The sequence below is a fragment of the Eleutherodactylus coqui genome, chromosome 2 (genome assembly GCF_035609145.1).
Source record: "Eleutherodactylus coqui strain aEleCoq1 chromosome 2, aEleCoq1.hap1, whole genome shotgun sequence".
NCBI classification, from domain to species: domain Eukaryota; kingdom Metazoa; phylum Chordata; class Amphibia; order Anura; family Eleutherodactylidae; genus Eleutherodactylus; species Eleutherodactylus coqui.
In genome coordinates this window covers 189,998,906-190,013,247 of record NC_089838.1, presented here as the reverse complement: position 1 = coordinate 190,013,247, position 14,342 = coordinate 189,998,906, and the positions used below count along the sequence as shown (strand labels likewise).

The window sequence follows — 14,342 nt, the reverse complement described above, 5'->3', positions numbered from 1 at the left end:
TGCAGGAAGGTGACGATGAAAAAAAAATGAAAAATGAGTTGGTCATAAAGGTCCACCAGCCAAAGTGATTTTACCACGATTTTCAATGCAGTTGTAATTTTTATCGCAGCTGTATCAAACACCACGACAAATTAAGATAAAACCCATATAGGACTTTTCAGTCCTGTCTAATGATGGGGTGTGGATTGCACAATCTGAATACATTCTAACATGGAGGGTGCGGGCAGACGAGCGCATAAACGGCGCGTTTTTGCGACCAAACGTATATACATGACCATCTGAGGCAATGGTTTCGAATGTATTCGTTCACATGGGCGATTTTACGGCGCGTAAAAATGGCAATTCGAAAAAAAACGGAACATATGCGACCGAAATACGCGCCAACGCATATTCGATCGCCGAAAAGACCGTTTGCAAAGTAGGAACAAACGAAAATACGCTTTCTAGCTCTGGTCGTGATCGGTGAAAAACGATCGCTCGGGCGATTATACGTTGCGCTCGTGCAAACGTAAATACGCCTACGCTTGTCTGCCCGCACCCTCACACTGCATTAACTGAAGCGCCTTGATCATGATTTTCCACTTCTTTAAAATGTGTGGACGATGATAGACCATTAACCCCTTTAGTGGCACGCCCAGAAAATCTCTCTTCATGATTCTCGGTAACCTTCCTGCAGCTTCTCATCTGCTCATAGACCTCCGATTCCGCAAAAGACAAATGTCAACAAAAAAATGTAAAAGTTATGGCTCTTTCAATGTGGTGATGAAAAAAAGAAGGAAAATACCTTGGTCATTAAGGGGCAGAATAGGCCTGTCACTAAGGCCGGCTTCACACGCATGTAAGTGCAATTGCGCACGCCTTAGCACAAGGCTTTTGCGCTATGAACTAGGCCTTTGCGTGCGTACTGTACTTTTTCTATCTGCAAGGCATGTTCATTCGTGCATGACAAACAAACGCACCGATTGAAATGCCCAGTTAGTTCCAGCAGAATGGCTCTTTTTCCAGCAGAATTTTGCAGTGCTTCACCCATCTCCTTGCGCACACATTTGCACACCCTCAACTGACTTCTATGGGACCTTGGTGCGTCAAAATCCATAAAAATAGAGTATGTTGTTCTCTTTTTTACGCGGCTGAAATGCGCACAGACAATACGCAAATATGAACAAAACCATTGAAATCAATCAGTTCTATTCTTTGCATACTGGGCCCGCAAATACATCTGTGTGAAGCCAGCCTAAGGAGTTGATATTAGAGATCCCTTTTAGTATCAGCATTCTTAATACGTTGCTTGAGTTTGTAGGCTGTGCAGGTTCCTTCAGGTGTATTCCAGGTCTGGTCTTTTATATTTATGACATTCTTTCTCAAGGTTAAGAACAAAAATCAACTTCAAAGTAAAAGGGAAGATAGAAAGACCACGTCCATCCTAGCTGGAGCTCCATGGTTATCGACAGATGATAACATGAAAACTCTATGTTTGCACAACCTCTCAGTCCCTGTCCTACCTGTGACTTGTCCTACATGGCAAATATTTGCATTGGGTCAGAACAAAGTTTATTATTTTAGATTTTCAAAGAAGACAAGTTATAAACTGCACAGTGAAGCGGGTTCCTCCTTATTTGAACACCAACTGGAGGCCAGAATCCTTCTCTGGCTGCATAGCAGAAATTATGAAGCGTATTTTATATCTCCTGCTATTACTATTTTATGCTGAAATAAGAGGATTTGACCTATTCATAGAAGAGTTCCCTGATTCTGCTGTGAGTATTTGACATTACAAGTTATAATCCATTTGCTAGAATTTTATCAGCATAGATCTGCTCATGTAGCTTATCCGTATGAGCATCTTCTTCCAGACATACTTGTATGATTACCATTACCCCAAAATAAAACACAACCTATTTCTGGGTTTTTAACAATTTTATTCAGCTGGTTCAGAGTTTTTTTTTATTGTGGTCTTCTCCCTATGTACCAAATGATAAATGTATCCTTTCAAGAGCAAATTAATCACATCCATGTCTTTGTCTTTTCATAAGTATGTGTGTATATATATTCATGCCTCTTTGGATCTATTTCATTATGCCTGAGGATGAACCCTGAGAGGTATGAAAGGTCGCATTACCATCATGTATTTTTGTTAGTCATTAAAAGGTATCATATCTACAAGATTACTTGGTTTCTCTTGCTGGGAACAATCACAAATGATGAATGTAAAAGACTAATGCTGAATTGTATGGTTGAGGGGGGTTTATCCTGCTTTCCGTAGACCCTGAATAGTAAGCAACATTGTACTGTTGCTGAACATAACACAAATTATGTAGCGGCACAACTCCAAAAAAATTGTGGATCTATGCTTGCTCAAAGATTATAATGGCTCAGACATAGACAAGCAAAGTTATCAAGCCCGCTACTGACTAATTTTTCATCTGTGAAGTGAGGGGATCATGTGTTGAGTACTTCAATGGGACTTCACTTTGTTTCCTCTGCGTTGCTGCATTTTGTACATCTTTTTTACACTATATTATGATTTCCATGACTGTATAGAAGTTATATCTGAAAGCCTAAACCTTACCAAAGACAAGAGATAGCCGTCGGTTGAATAATCATCCAGTTGACAGCTATTACCACTAGCCTCCTATTAGCATGTGCATTAGTCTAGGCCCATGCTATTTCACTACATCAGTGGGGACAGATGATTGCCAAGCACCCCTAGTTCCACTTTTCATGCACATTTTCCATTTACCCTTCAAGCGGAAATATAGAGCTAGGTTTTGAGTGGGTTATGGTGCTTTCACACCCTCCCGAATATTCTGCAAAATGCTGCAGAATATTCCGCTGATAAAATCTGCACCAAAATTTGGATTTTTTTTTGGATCTGACACAAAAATTTATATGTAGAGGGTTATCCATGCTTGGATAGCAACTGGCCTATAAGACCTGGGGATCCTACGACCATCCTGACACAAAATCTGACACCATAAGTAGACAGAACATAGGTGTGATAACTGCTTACTATAAAATATAATCTTTAGTGATGGAATGCACCCATTACCCAATGAATGAAATACTTTTTGCAACGTGTTTAAGGAGAATGTCATCATAAAATTACCTTTTGTAGAAATCAAGTTTTTATGCTAAACATATTTTTAAAGAATTTTTGATGATTTTTTTTTTTTGTCGGTGCCAAAATTTATATTTTAGAAAAATTCTTGTGAGTTTGAATACTCTTGTCTAAATAAGACAAACGTATTTTGGGAGTGATACATGAAGGAGCCTCTGTGCTTCAGAAGCTTGCAATTATAATATTTCTACTTGTCCAGTAGTAAACTATTGATGGTCTATCCTTAGGATAGCACACCAATGGTAGAATGGCAGAGGTCTGCCCCGCAGGACCCCTGCTGACTGGCTGTTCACCGGACCAGTGGTCTCATATACTGAGCTGATTTCTGCAGGAAGCAGAAAGCTCCATTCCCACTGCAGTGGTCAGCCTTGGTATTACAAGCAAAGTTCACATTCACTTCAGTGCCTGTAGTAACTATCCTGTCTGCTTCCTGCAGAAATCAGCCCAGTGTACAGGCACGCTAGCCTGACAAAGAGCTGATTGGTGAGGGTCTGAGGTGACAGGCCCCAGCCGATCTACTATTCATGGGCTATCCTGCGGATAGACCATCAATTCTTTACGACTGGACAACCCCTTTAAAATCACATAGATTTACCTGGCTAACACGGTACCACACTATTTTTCCTGTACATTTAGAAAAATCCTCAAAATCCTGCAGTTTTACCACTAAAAACACCTGACCACTAAGCCTAATAATAGTCTGACACTTCTGTAGAGAAAACTTTTCAGCAGACATCTCATTATTATCACATGCAGGATCACAATGAGAGGTAACACCTTCATAGAAATAAATTAGGATTCACCATTCACAATAGGTGATCTTCACAGCTTATCTGCTCCCCTCCCTGCACAATTACCTCTGTATAGGTCACAGGGCCTGCCTAGAACACTCTCCCATAGAAGTTCATGAGTCAACTCCTTTCCATTGTGCAGGGGTGGATTGGCCATTAAACACTGCGGGAATATTCCCGGTGGGTCCATTGGGTCCTGGTACTGGAAAGGAGCTGAATTTATTTAAATTTATTTGATTAAATGCACTAAAATAAAAAAAAATTATACTCACCTCTGTCACTCCTCCAGCTCTTGGCCTCCGCAGTCCATGCCTACACAGGTTATTCGCCGAGTTCCACATAGAGCGATCATGTGACAAGCCACATCGATCATATGATCGCTCTACTCGGAACTCAGCAAGTAAACAGTGCGGGCTTGGACTGCGGAGGCCAGGAGCGGAAGGAGTGACAGACAAGCATAAATGTTTTTTTTTATTTTGATATATATTAAGGGATTTTTATAGAGTCAATGAGGGGCACCATTACTGAGTGGAAACCTCTCAGGGGCACTATTACTGAGTGGGGGCCTATATGAGACACTGTTACTGAGTGGGGGCCTATATGGGGCATTATTGATGAGTGGAGTTCCATAGGGGAAATATTATTGAGTAGGGGCCTATGAAGGGATTATTACTGAGTGGGGGTCTATGAGGGTCATTATTACTGTGTGAGGTACTTTTACTGTGTTTGGGGCACTAATAGTGGCACTTACTGTGTGGGGCCTACAGAGAGCACAAAAGTGGGGAATACTATTACTATGTGAGCCACCTCGGCTGTCATTATATGTGATCAAGGTCTGGTGGTTTTATTTGTCCCTTATACATTATTATTATTATTGGAAATGTTAGTCCTGGCATAGTGCAGGGGTGTCAAACTGATTTTTACCAAGGGCCACGCCAACCTTGTGGCTGACTTCAAAGGGCCAATTGTAATTACAGGACTGTATAGTAAGGGCTTGTTCACACAAGCATATTTGCACAGTGTATTATGCAGTGAATAGAACCTATTGATTTCAATGTGTTTGTGCACATGGACGTATATTTTCATGCGATGTACGATCATGTGAAAAAGTACTGGTCATTACTTATTTTGGTGCGTAAAACATACAGCAGTAGGCCATTTCTGTGAATGGGTGTATTTACTGCATATTTGTGCACCATTTCAATGTATTTTAGGGGAATATGTCATCATAAAATTACCTTTTGTAGAAATCAAGTTTTTATGCTAAACAAATTTTTAAAGAATTTTTGATTATTTATTTTTTAATGTTGGTGCCACAATTTATATTTTACACAGTCGTTTGTGTTCTTTTTTGTGTGCACAAATACGCAATGTAGTTTGGCACACAAAAACAAGCTGGAGCAGCTGAAAAAAGTGATTTTCAGTCGCGCAAATATACAGCGTAAACAAGCCCTAATAGTGACCCCATAGTGGCAGAAGTAGCAATAGTGGCTCCAGAAGTAATAGTGGCTCTCATAGTGACCCCAAATAGCGGCCCTAGTAGTAATAGTTTCGCCACTAGGGACCCCAGTAGTAATAGTGACCCCCATAGTGGGCCCAGTAGTAAGTGTCCTTTATATAGGTGGCCCCAATAGTTATAGTGACCCTCATAGTGGCCGTAATGGTAATAGTGACCACCATATTGGACCCAGTAGTAATAGTGATCCACATAGTGGGCCCAATAGTAAGCGTCTCTTATATAGATGTTCCCAGTAGTAATAGTGACCCCCCCCCCCATAGTTGCTACAGTGGTAAAAGTGGCCCCCATAGTGGCCTTAGTAGTAATAGTGTCCCTTTTATTGGCTAAAGGAGTAATAAGTGACCCTTTTAGTATTCTCAGTTGTAATAGCCACCACTCTACTGGCCTTGGGCTAGGCAGTATCCCTACATGCATTCCACTCACCAAGCCTGCAGACCCAGTCCGCCGGCAGCAGTCTGTGACCGCTGACCTCTCCCCTTGGCGTCTGTGCTGTGTACAGTTCTGCCCACACTAAGGCCCCCTGCACACTGGCGGAAATTCCGCGTTGGGATTTCCAGCTGAATTTCCGCCCATGCCCGCTGCATTAGACAACGCAATCCTAGGTAGAGATGAGCGAACGTACTCGGATAAGCACTACTCGTCCGAGTAATGTGCCTTATCTGAGTACCGCTGTACTCGTGCTGAAAGATTCGGGACGCGCTGCGGAGCGGGGAGCTGCAGGGGAGAGCGGGGAGGAACGGAGGGGAGATCTTTCTCTCCTTCTCTCCCGCCCGCTCTGCCCCGCTCCCCGCTGCGACTCACCTGTCAGCAGCGGAGCGCCCCGAATCTTTCAGCACGAGTACAGCGGTACTCGGATAAGGCACATTACTCGGATGAGTAGTGCTTATCCGAGTACGTTCGCTCATCTCTAATCCTAGGCAGACAGCCGTGATTTGTCCACGTGAAAACACACACAGAAAACAAATCGCGGCATGTTCTATTTCTGTGCGGGTTTCGCAGAGGCCTAACGCTGAGGGGGGAAGAGGTCTGCCACCGCCACCGAATCAAACTTGCAGGCCCTGTGTTTGACATGTGTAGCATAGTGGGTTTTATTTAGTGACAGTGGACATAATTATAAAGATCATGATAATCACAGCGATATTGCATATTTTTGTTTTTTGGGGGGGAAATTTTAAAAAATATGGTACCGGTAAGAGACGTAACTTGAAGCTCCCGGGCCCCAATGCAAAATCTGTAACAGGGCCCCCAACTATAATGCTTTATTCATAGTACTGGGCTCCCTATATGATGAAGAGAGGCCTTATGGGCCCCCTAAGGCTCCTGGGCCCGGGTGCAACCGCATCCTCTGCATCCTCTATAGTTACGCCCCCTGGCACCAGTTAGTTAGTAGAGTAAAAAGTTAAACAAAATAGTCTTGCAGATATCATACCTCTTAATGGCTAACATTCTTTTTTGTTAATGAAAAAAAGACTACTAGAAGACTACTTTATTTAACCTTTTTTTCTTCAATTTTATAAAATAAAGCAAAAGAATAATTTTTAAAGTGCATTTTTTAAAATAAACTTTATTAATGTTTATTCCGTTATTTATTTAGACCCATGAAGGATGTCACAATATGATCTTTGGTATACTTAGTATAGCAAATAATTATTTCCTGTGCATCTACAACTGCAAAGCAATTCATCAAGCGGTTCCTAAGGAATAGCCTAATGACAGCTGCACCTTCAATTACCAGCGCTGGCCACTGTAAAAGGGTGGAAGCTATCTACTTCTGCTCTGTACACTGTCTTGTGCTGCTGCCAGCAGACACCCAAACAGCTGACCAGCTGGGATCCCAAGCAGTGGACACCAGCTGATCAACTATTGATGACCTATCCTAAGGAAAGATCATCAATAGTATTTACTCAGAAAACCCCTTTAATATGTACCTCCAGTCCCAGAATGTTCTGTGGTTCATAGAAAATTTGCTGCAGCAAGCTATGCACGTGACATAGACTTCTCCCCTCCTACCACCTTTATGGCTGCAGCTGGCTGTTTTTTGTCCCCTGCCTACTTGAGTTCACCCCAGTTGCTGCAGATATGGGCCTATTTATAGCATGGGGCCACTTTGTATTTACTTTTGAAGGTCGCTTAGGGTTTTGAGTCCGCCCCTGTTGTTGTGAGAATGGCCTATGAGTTCTGCTGTGATGAAAATCTGTAAAAGCTGCTCTAAAGCATATCTCTGCAGCAAAGGAACATGGCATCTCCCATAGTTATGTATAGACAATAGACTAAAAAAGATCTACAATCAGAAAATAGAAAAAGTTTAGATAAATGGAAAAAGTTTCACTATCTGGTTTTAATGAGTTAAAATAATTTGTGATACATTCCCTTTAAATCATATATAGTGAGAATTCTATTGAATGTGCAGTAGATGTGTAGCCAGACGTGGTCATATGGAGGGCCATGTACACCAGAGCGCACGAGCTTTACGTCACATCTCTGATAGTAATTTTACCTTTCAGGATCTTGGTGACCTCGTTCCAGAGTTTGAAAGTAACCATGCTGAAAGATTTAAGGTATGGACATGTTTACCAAGAAACATTATTACATGAGAGAGATACATTATAAATCGTTTTGTTATATTTCCTGCTCTTATATGAGAAATACACAGTGAATACTCTCCAGCATCATTCATCTATATTCAGGCCATATGATGGATCAAGTTTGACCTAGAATGAAGTGTCACATAACCTTGTTTGCTTCATGTATTCCCAGAGCTAGAGACTTAGGTTGAAGCTCTTGGGCCCCAATGCAAAACCTGTAACGGGGCCCCCAACTATAATGCTTTATTCATAGTACTGGGCTCCCTATATGGAGAAGAGAGGCCTTATGGGCCCCCTAAGGCTCCTGGGCCTGGGTGCATCTCCATCGCCTATAGTTATGCCCCTGCCAAGAGCTGACGCACATGTACTACAAGGGAAGTGAGATGTTTTGTAACTTTAGTTGTTATATGACATGGCATGTGCTGATAGCTGGTGTCTGTTTATGTAGATAAAGCAACTCACATAAGGGCATGTGATGCCGGGCTTGTACTCATATCTCAGTATACTCAGTTCAGTGTAAGACCGTTTTCACATGGACAATAAAATTGCATGACTTCTGTGCTATAAAATTGCATGATTTTATTATGCGAGAAAATCGCAGATGGCAACGAACAAAACTGTGATTTTCTCATGGCAATATCGCGATTGCCAGTGTGGAGGAGCCCTAAGGGTCACTCATATGTACAGCCAAACTCATGGGCCTGGCCAGGGAGAAAGATGTAAGCAACTAATTTTCAGAAACTATAGATTATTTAGATTGACCATTAATAACCAAGTGACCAATAAGTCAATAACTGACTGCAAAAGATGATTTCGAAAGTGACTTCCATTTTTTAAAGAAATTGAGATAATAGTGGTTATGTACTTTTCATGATGCCTACTGTAGGATTAGCAACATATAGCCAAAATTACTCAAATACTTACATAGCATTTACTAAAAAGATCATGTTTTATTCCAAATGAATTAAAGTGATACCACACACCACCCTACATTGCTTCCCTCATCTCAATCCACCACCCCGCCCGCACCTCCACTCCGCTAACAAAATCAGACTAAGTCCCCCTTTCATTTAAACCTCTCATTCCCACCTCCAAGACTTCTCCAGAGCAGCACCAGTCCTCTGGAATGCGCTACCTAAAACTATCTGGGCAATCCTTGACTCACACAACTTCAGACGTGCTCTAAAAACACACCTCTTCAGGGAGGCATACCATATCCCCTAAACCAAACCCCCTCTGTACTCTACCTGATAACATGCTCTCTGTCCTACTGACTGCAATGCCTACTATTCGCAATCAATCACCCCCCTGCAGTTATACTGATTCGGACACTATTCGGTACAATTTGACTACTGTCTATGTGTATAGCATCCCGCACTCTCCACCTCGCCATATCGTGCACATCTCCAGCCCCTTTACCTCCTGTATCACCCCATTATTTGTAGTATGTAAGCTCGTTGGAGCAGGACTATCAACCCTACTGTTTCCTGCAGTTGATTACTACATGTATCCATGGTTTTGTTTGTTCCCTCCCCCCCCCCCCCCCTCCACACACACACACAAACACTTCTGTAAGCGCTGCGAAATATGTTAGTGCTATATAAATAAAGATTATTACCATCATGTGGAAAATGGCATTTTTTGGATTTAAGTTACTTTGGAAATCACCTCTTCTACTGACAATTGATCTTTGACAGTGAAATGACTTCCAAATTATTACAAATGAGTAAGACAAACATTTAAAAAAATGGAAATGAATGGTTCACAATTATTTTAGTACCATTAATATATTCATTATCCTTATGCAGTCATCTTTAGAAAATCACTGTCCATGGCTACCTATAGCCTCAGTCCTCCGATTACCAGCTACAATGCTGTCTGCCCAGTCATATCACTTAAGCAAAAACTTAAAGGGATTGTTCAAGTTATTAAAGAGTAACCTACCCGCTCCCTACTGCCCAGCTTGTCCCCCCCTCCTGGCTCCGGTCTTATTGCTGATGTCATTTTTAGAAACTACCATCAGTCTGAGCCTTCTCCAAACAAGGTGCTGCAGCCAATGACAGAGCTCAGCAATTATCACTGAGTGCTGTCATTGGCTGCAGTGGCAGGTTTACGGGACATCACATGATGACTGCAGCCTGTAAACAACAACAGAGCAAAGACCAGAGTCGGCGGCAGAGGACAACTGGGGGAGTAGCAAGTATTAGCTGATTTGTTATTTTACACCCTGGGGAACCCCTTGGGCTGCCCTTTCATAATTCGGACAATCCCTTTAACTGGGAGTATAAACAAAAGTTAGAATCTCATTATGCTACTAAACCATATAGAAAACTACTTTCTGCATTCGTACATTCTACAGAAATGGCAACTGGTGTTTTGACTGACAACCTGTTACATTATGTTCCATGGCATTGCACAATATTTTAAATCAAATAACATAAAGTACATTGCCAAAAAACAGAGCAAATAAATAATGGGAAATTTCCTCATCTGACCTCTGTTACTTACTGGATATAATGCCTGTTTTTCTAAAGACAGCCAGTGACATTGGAGAGCTAGGGCTGGATACATGCTTGTGTCATATTAGCTGTATAAGGCTGCTTTCACATCTGTGCTCGGAGTTCCGGTTTCCTATTCCGTTCGAGGAGCAGGAAAGGGGAATCCCCTGGATCGGTCTTATGATGACACCCAACAGCGCCGAACTGACTTCATTGACTATAATAGAGTCTGTTTGGTTTCCACTCAGCTGTTCGCAATTAACCGGAAAAAGAAGCGCTGCATGCAGTGCTTTTTCTTTTGGTATTTTGTGCCAGATCTACGACAGAACCTACGAACCTACAAGGCTCCAGCGCAGATGTGAAAGTGGCCTAAGTCTACTTACAGTTAGTGGCTGCACCGACCTTGAATAATAAACCAAGAAAAACTGAGCTTCCGAATACAGCTATACAGTATAATAAAATTAACCAGGACCTAAAAACAGAATAGCATATTCTTGGTATGCAAGTCAATCATTGGCATCAGGCCAACGTTTTTCACAAAGCAACATCTAATTATGACTTAAACAAATATCATATTAAAACCATTAGTAAATATTAAAATACAAATTAATATACCAGTATAAAATGCGCATACCATAGACAATGAGCCTTAAAAAAATGTGAATTACAAGAACCTTATATTTATAGGTTAAGGAAATTGTACTCTGCATGATGGGTGATACAGTCTACATTGCTGTAATAAAGTACTAAGTAGTCATCTCTGAAAATAAAATGGGTTCTCCAGTTATAAGCAATTGATGGTTTATCCTCAGGATAGGTCATCAATAATAGATCAGTAGTGGTCTGTCGCATGGGAGCCCTGCCAATCGGCAGTTCTCTGTGTTTGTGCACCCAATTGACTTCAGCAGGAGGCATATAGCTCTGCTCTTACATCAGTGGCCAGACTTTGTATTGCAGGCCATTCACTTTAATGGAATTATGGCCTGCAATACCAATCTAGGTCACTATAGTAAGAACGGAGCTGTCTTCTTCCTGTACAAATGAGCTCAGTAAACAAGCACATCGACCTAGAGAACAGCTGATTGGTGTAGATCCCAGGCAACAGACCCTAGTCTATCTACTATTGATGACCTATCCTGAGGATAAGCCATCAATAGTTTGCAACTGGACAACCCCTTTAACATTCTGAAGCTCTTTTGTTCTCTATGAAGACATATGTAAACTGTTAGCTATATAATATATATTTCCTATGTTCTTGTTTTATAGAGATCTACGGATACAGGTGACACGGTATGTGTTTCTGTTGAACCTACAAGGTCAGAGCTAGATTACTAAATGTTGACTGTCTCTTTAACTGCTAGGTCAATGACACAGGCTTTGTAAAGTAATGCAAACTAGAATGGCTAAGGAGGGTGTATTAGAAAATGAATGCTCTTTATTATAGGCATGAGAGCGTTGTATGCTGAGGCAGATTTTGATTGACTAGCTATGATCTTGTTCTCATGTGGAAGAAGTGTTCACTATGGTCACAATTCGTTCTCACAATTTGTGTGCAAGTAGATTGTGACAAAAGCCATTTATATATTTAATACCATAGTACTGTACATGTCATTGGAGCACACGCTTCCACTTTCCTGTCTGTCAGATTACAACTGAACAAGACTTCCTGTAAATTGGAAACTTTTTGTGTAACTAGAATGCATCCATTTATCATGTAATAGTGGAGAATGCTCGCATTGGCATTATAATTCATCATAACAACTTTTCCATTGAAAGTTATGTATCAAAAGTCCACATTTGTGTAACATGTGCCCACCACTCCTACCAGGTGCCCTCCCAGGATTCAATCTCTCTGTACAGCTATAAGGTGAAATCCTCAATCACTTCGCATTTTGTCAATACCATGATACAAAGCAAAGTGGAAAACAATGCTAAACACCCCCAGAGCCTCTCATTTGATATCCAGATACCCAAAGGAGCACTCATCAACAACTTCACCATGTAAGTGTCATTTCAGTCTGTTCTGCATCCTCAGGATACATCTAGAATGATGTACTGCATGAATGTCAATTGTTTTGTTTCCCTATTTGACAATTGTATCGGTTTACACGAATTTGTGACCCCCTATTCCTAAATTATATTATAATTATTTTATAAAATATCTTATTTTCTTGTAGGAATGTCAATGGCATCACATTTAGTGGTTCGATAAGAGAAAAGTCAGAGGCTAGAAACATGTACTCCCAAGCAAGAGCCAGGGGCAAATCAGCTGGACTATTGAGGTCTGAAGCGCATTAATATACAGTCTCATATATTACTGTCACTAACAAAATGATCTTATTTAGACAACAGTTTATTTTACAATACCTGGTCTAAGTTATCCTTATTGTACATGCTACGTGACCCCTGAGAAGGCACAAGAACAGAGTGTTGGCGGGTTTGACTGACTATTATCTTGCTTAAAGCAATAACTTAATAAATCTTGTTATTTGTATAGCACCAACTTATTCTGCAGCACTTTTAGGTAATTTTTTATTTATTTATTACCCCCCACCAAGCTGGGTACTTATTTTACCAACTGCAGAAGGCTGAGTCAACCTTGAGCTGGCTACCTGAACCATGCAGGGATTGAACTCACAACCTTCAGGTCATGAGCGAGAGCTTAGGACTGCATTTATGCTGCCTTAACACTCAGTGCTACACAAGACTCTAGGTTCTTAAGCACTTTAATTACAGATTTCGTCAGGGGGATCAGTTTAGAATGTTATACTACTTTGTTTCTACTTTTACTATGGGTGCTTTCACTAAACCATTGTAGACTGGCATCAAACTCTATAAGCATGCAGCTGAGGAAGGACAATTTCTATATTAACTGTTTCCTATATACGATAAATCACTTATTTTGCTGCACAGAACTAATTCCCTAGAGATGGAAAACTTCAAAGCTGATTTAAGTGTTCCAGGAGGAACTAAAGTTCAGTTTGAACTCCATTACCAAGAAGTCCTCCAGAGGAAACTGGGTACCTATGAACACATTCTCCATCTCCAGCCAGGCCGTTTGGCTAAACATTTTGAGGTGAGAAGTTGAGAATATCCAAGAAGAGAAAATCTCAAGCACTGAAATAGCTACATATGATTGTTGAGGTGTTTACTGTAATGTTAATCTTATGTTCCCAGGTGGACATCCATATCTTGGAGCCTGAAGGAATCAGTGTCCTCAATGTGGTTAACCCAGTTGCAAAACAATTTGCTAACCTCATCGTTGTTGATCAGGGAGACCAGAAGGTAAAAAGATGTGTGAAGACATAGTTTAAGGACTACAGGGTCTAAAAATCAGATTCCCCTGACTTGTCATAGGCCACATTCAAAGTTACAATAGAAGCCCAACGCTGAAAGAACCTCGCATATAATACACATGGTAGTGTGGGCCAAATGCCCACTGAAGGTTGTAACCAGCATATCTGCTGCCGATACTGAATCCAGTGACACTTGTATGGAAAATAATTAACTGCTGCCAGGCTTTTTATGCTGATTTGTAAAATATCCAAAGCAAAAACCATTCTGCTAAATGACAATACCCTTTAAATAGATGTGGAATAGATGGGGCATCACCACGTGTGTTCATTTACTATTACTATTTCAATAGCTTTTACCCTTCCAACCATTTTCTCTAGATGTATTGCCAAATAATTTCTTCAAATTTTTTTTTTACGTATACACCTCTCACAGAAGACATTACATGCAATATGCTGTAAGGAATAGATAACTGATAGGAATGTATATAGAAAATACAATTTAATTTTTCATTACTCTTCTGCATTTTGGTTTGTA

The 14,342-nt window shown here is 40.9% G+C and overlaps 1 protein-coding gene across 1 annotated transcript in view; it reads left to right on the top strand.

Annotated features, from left to right (window-relative positions):
* The first annotated feature begins 1,618 nt into the window (after nt 1-1,618).
* ITIH2 (inter-alpha-trypsin inhibitor heavy chain 2) overlaps nt 1,619-14,342 on the top strand; it is a 48,756-nt gene continuing 36,032 nt past the window's right edge. Inside the window, exons 1-7 of the mRNA XM_066592097.1 lie at nt 1,619-1,757; nt 7,933-7,986; nt 11,778-11,801; nt 12,340-12,512; nt 12,689-12,793; nt 13,425-13,587; nt 13,689-13,796. Coding sequence (XP_066448194.1) covers nt 1,668-1,757; nt 7,933-7,986; nt 11,778-11,801; nt 12,340-12,512; nt 12,689-12,793; nt 13,425-13,587; nt 13,689-13,796 — 717 coding nt within the window. The 5' untranslated portion in view covers nt 1,619-1,667. The remainder of the gene's footprint in view (nt 1,758-7,932; nt 7,987-11,777; nt 11,802-12,339; nt 12,513-12,688; nt 12,794-13,424; nt 13,588-13,688; nt 13,797-14,342) is intronic.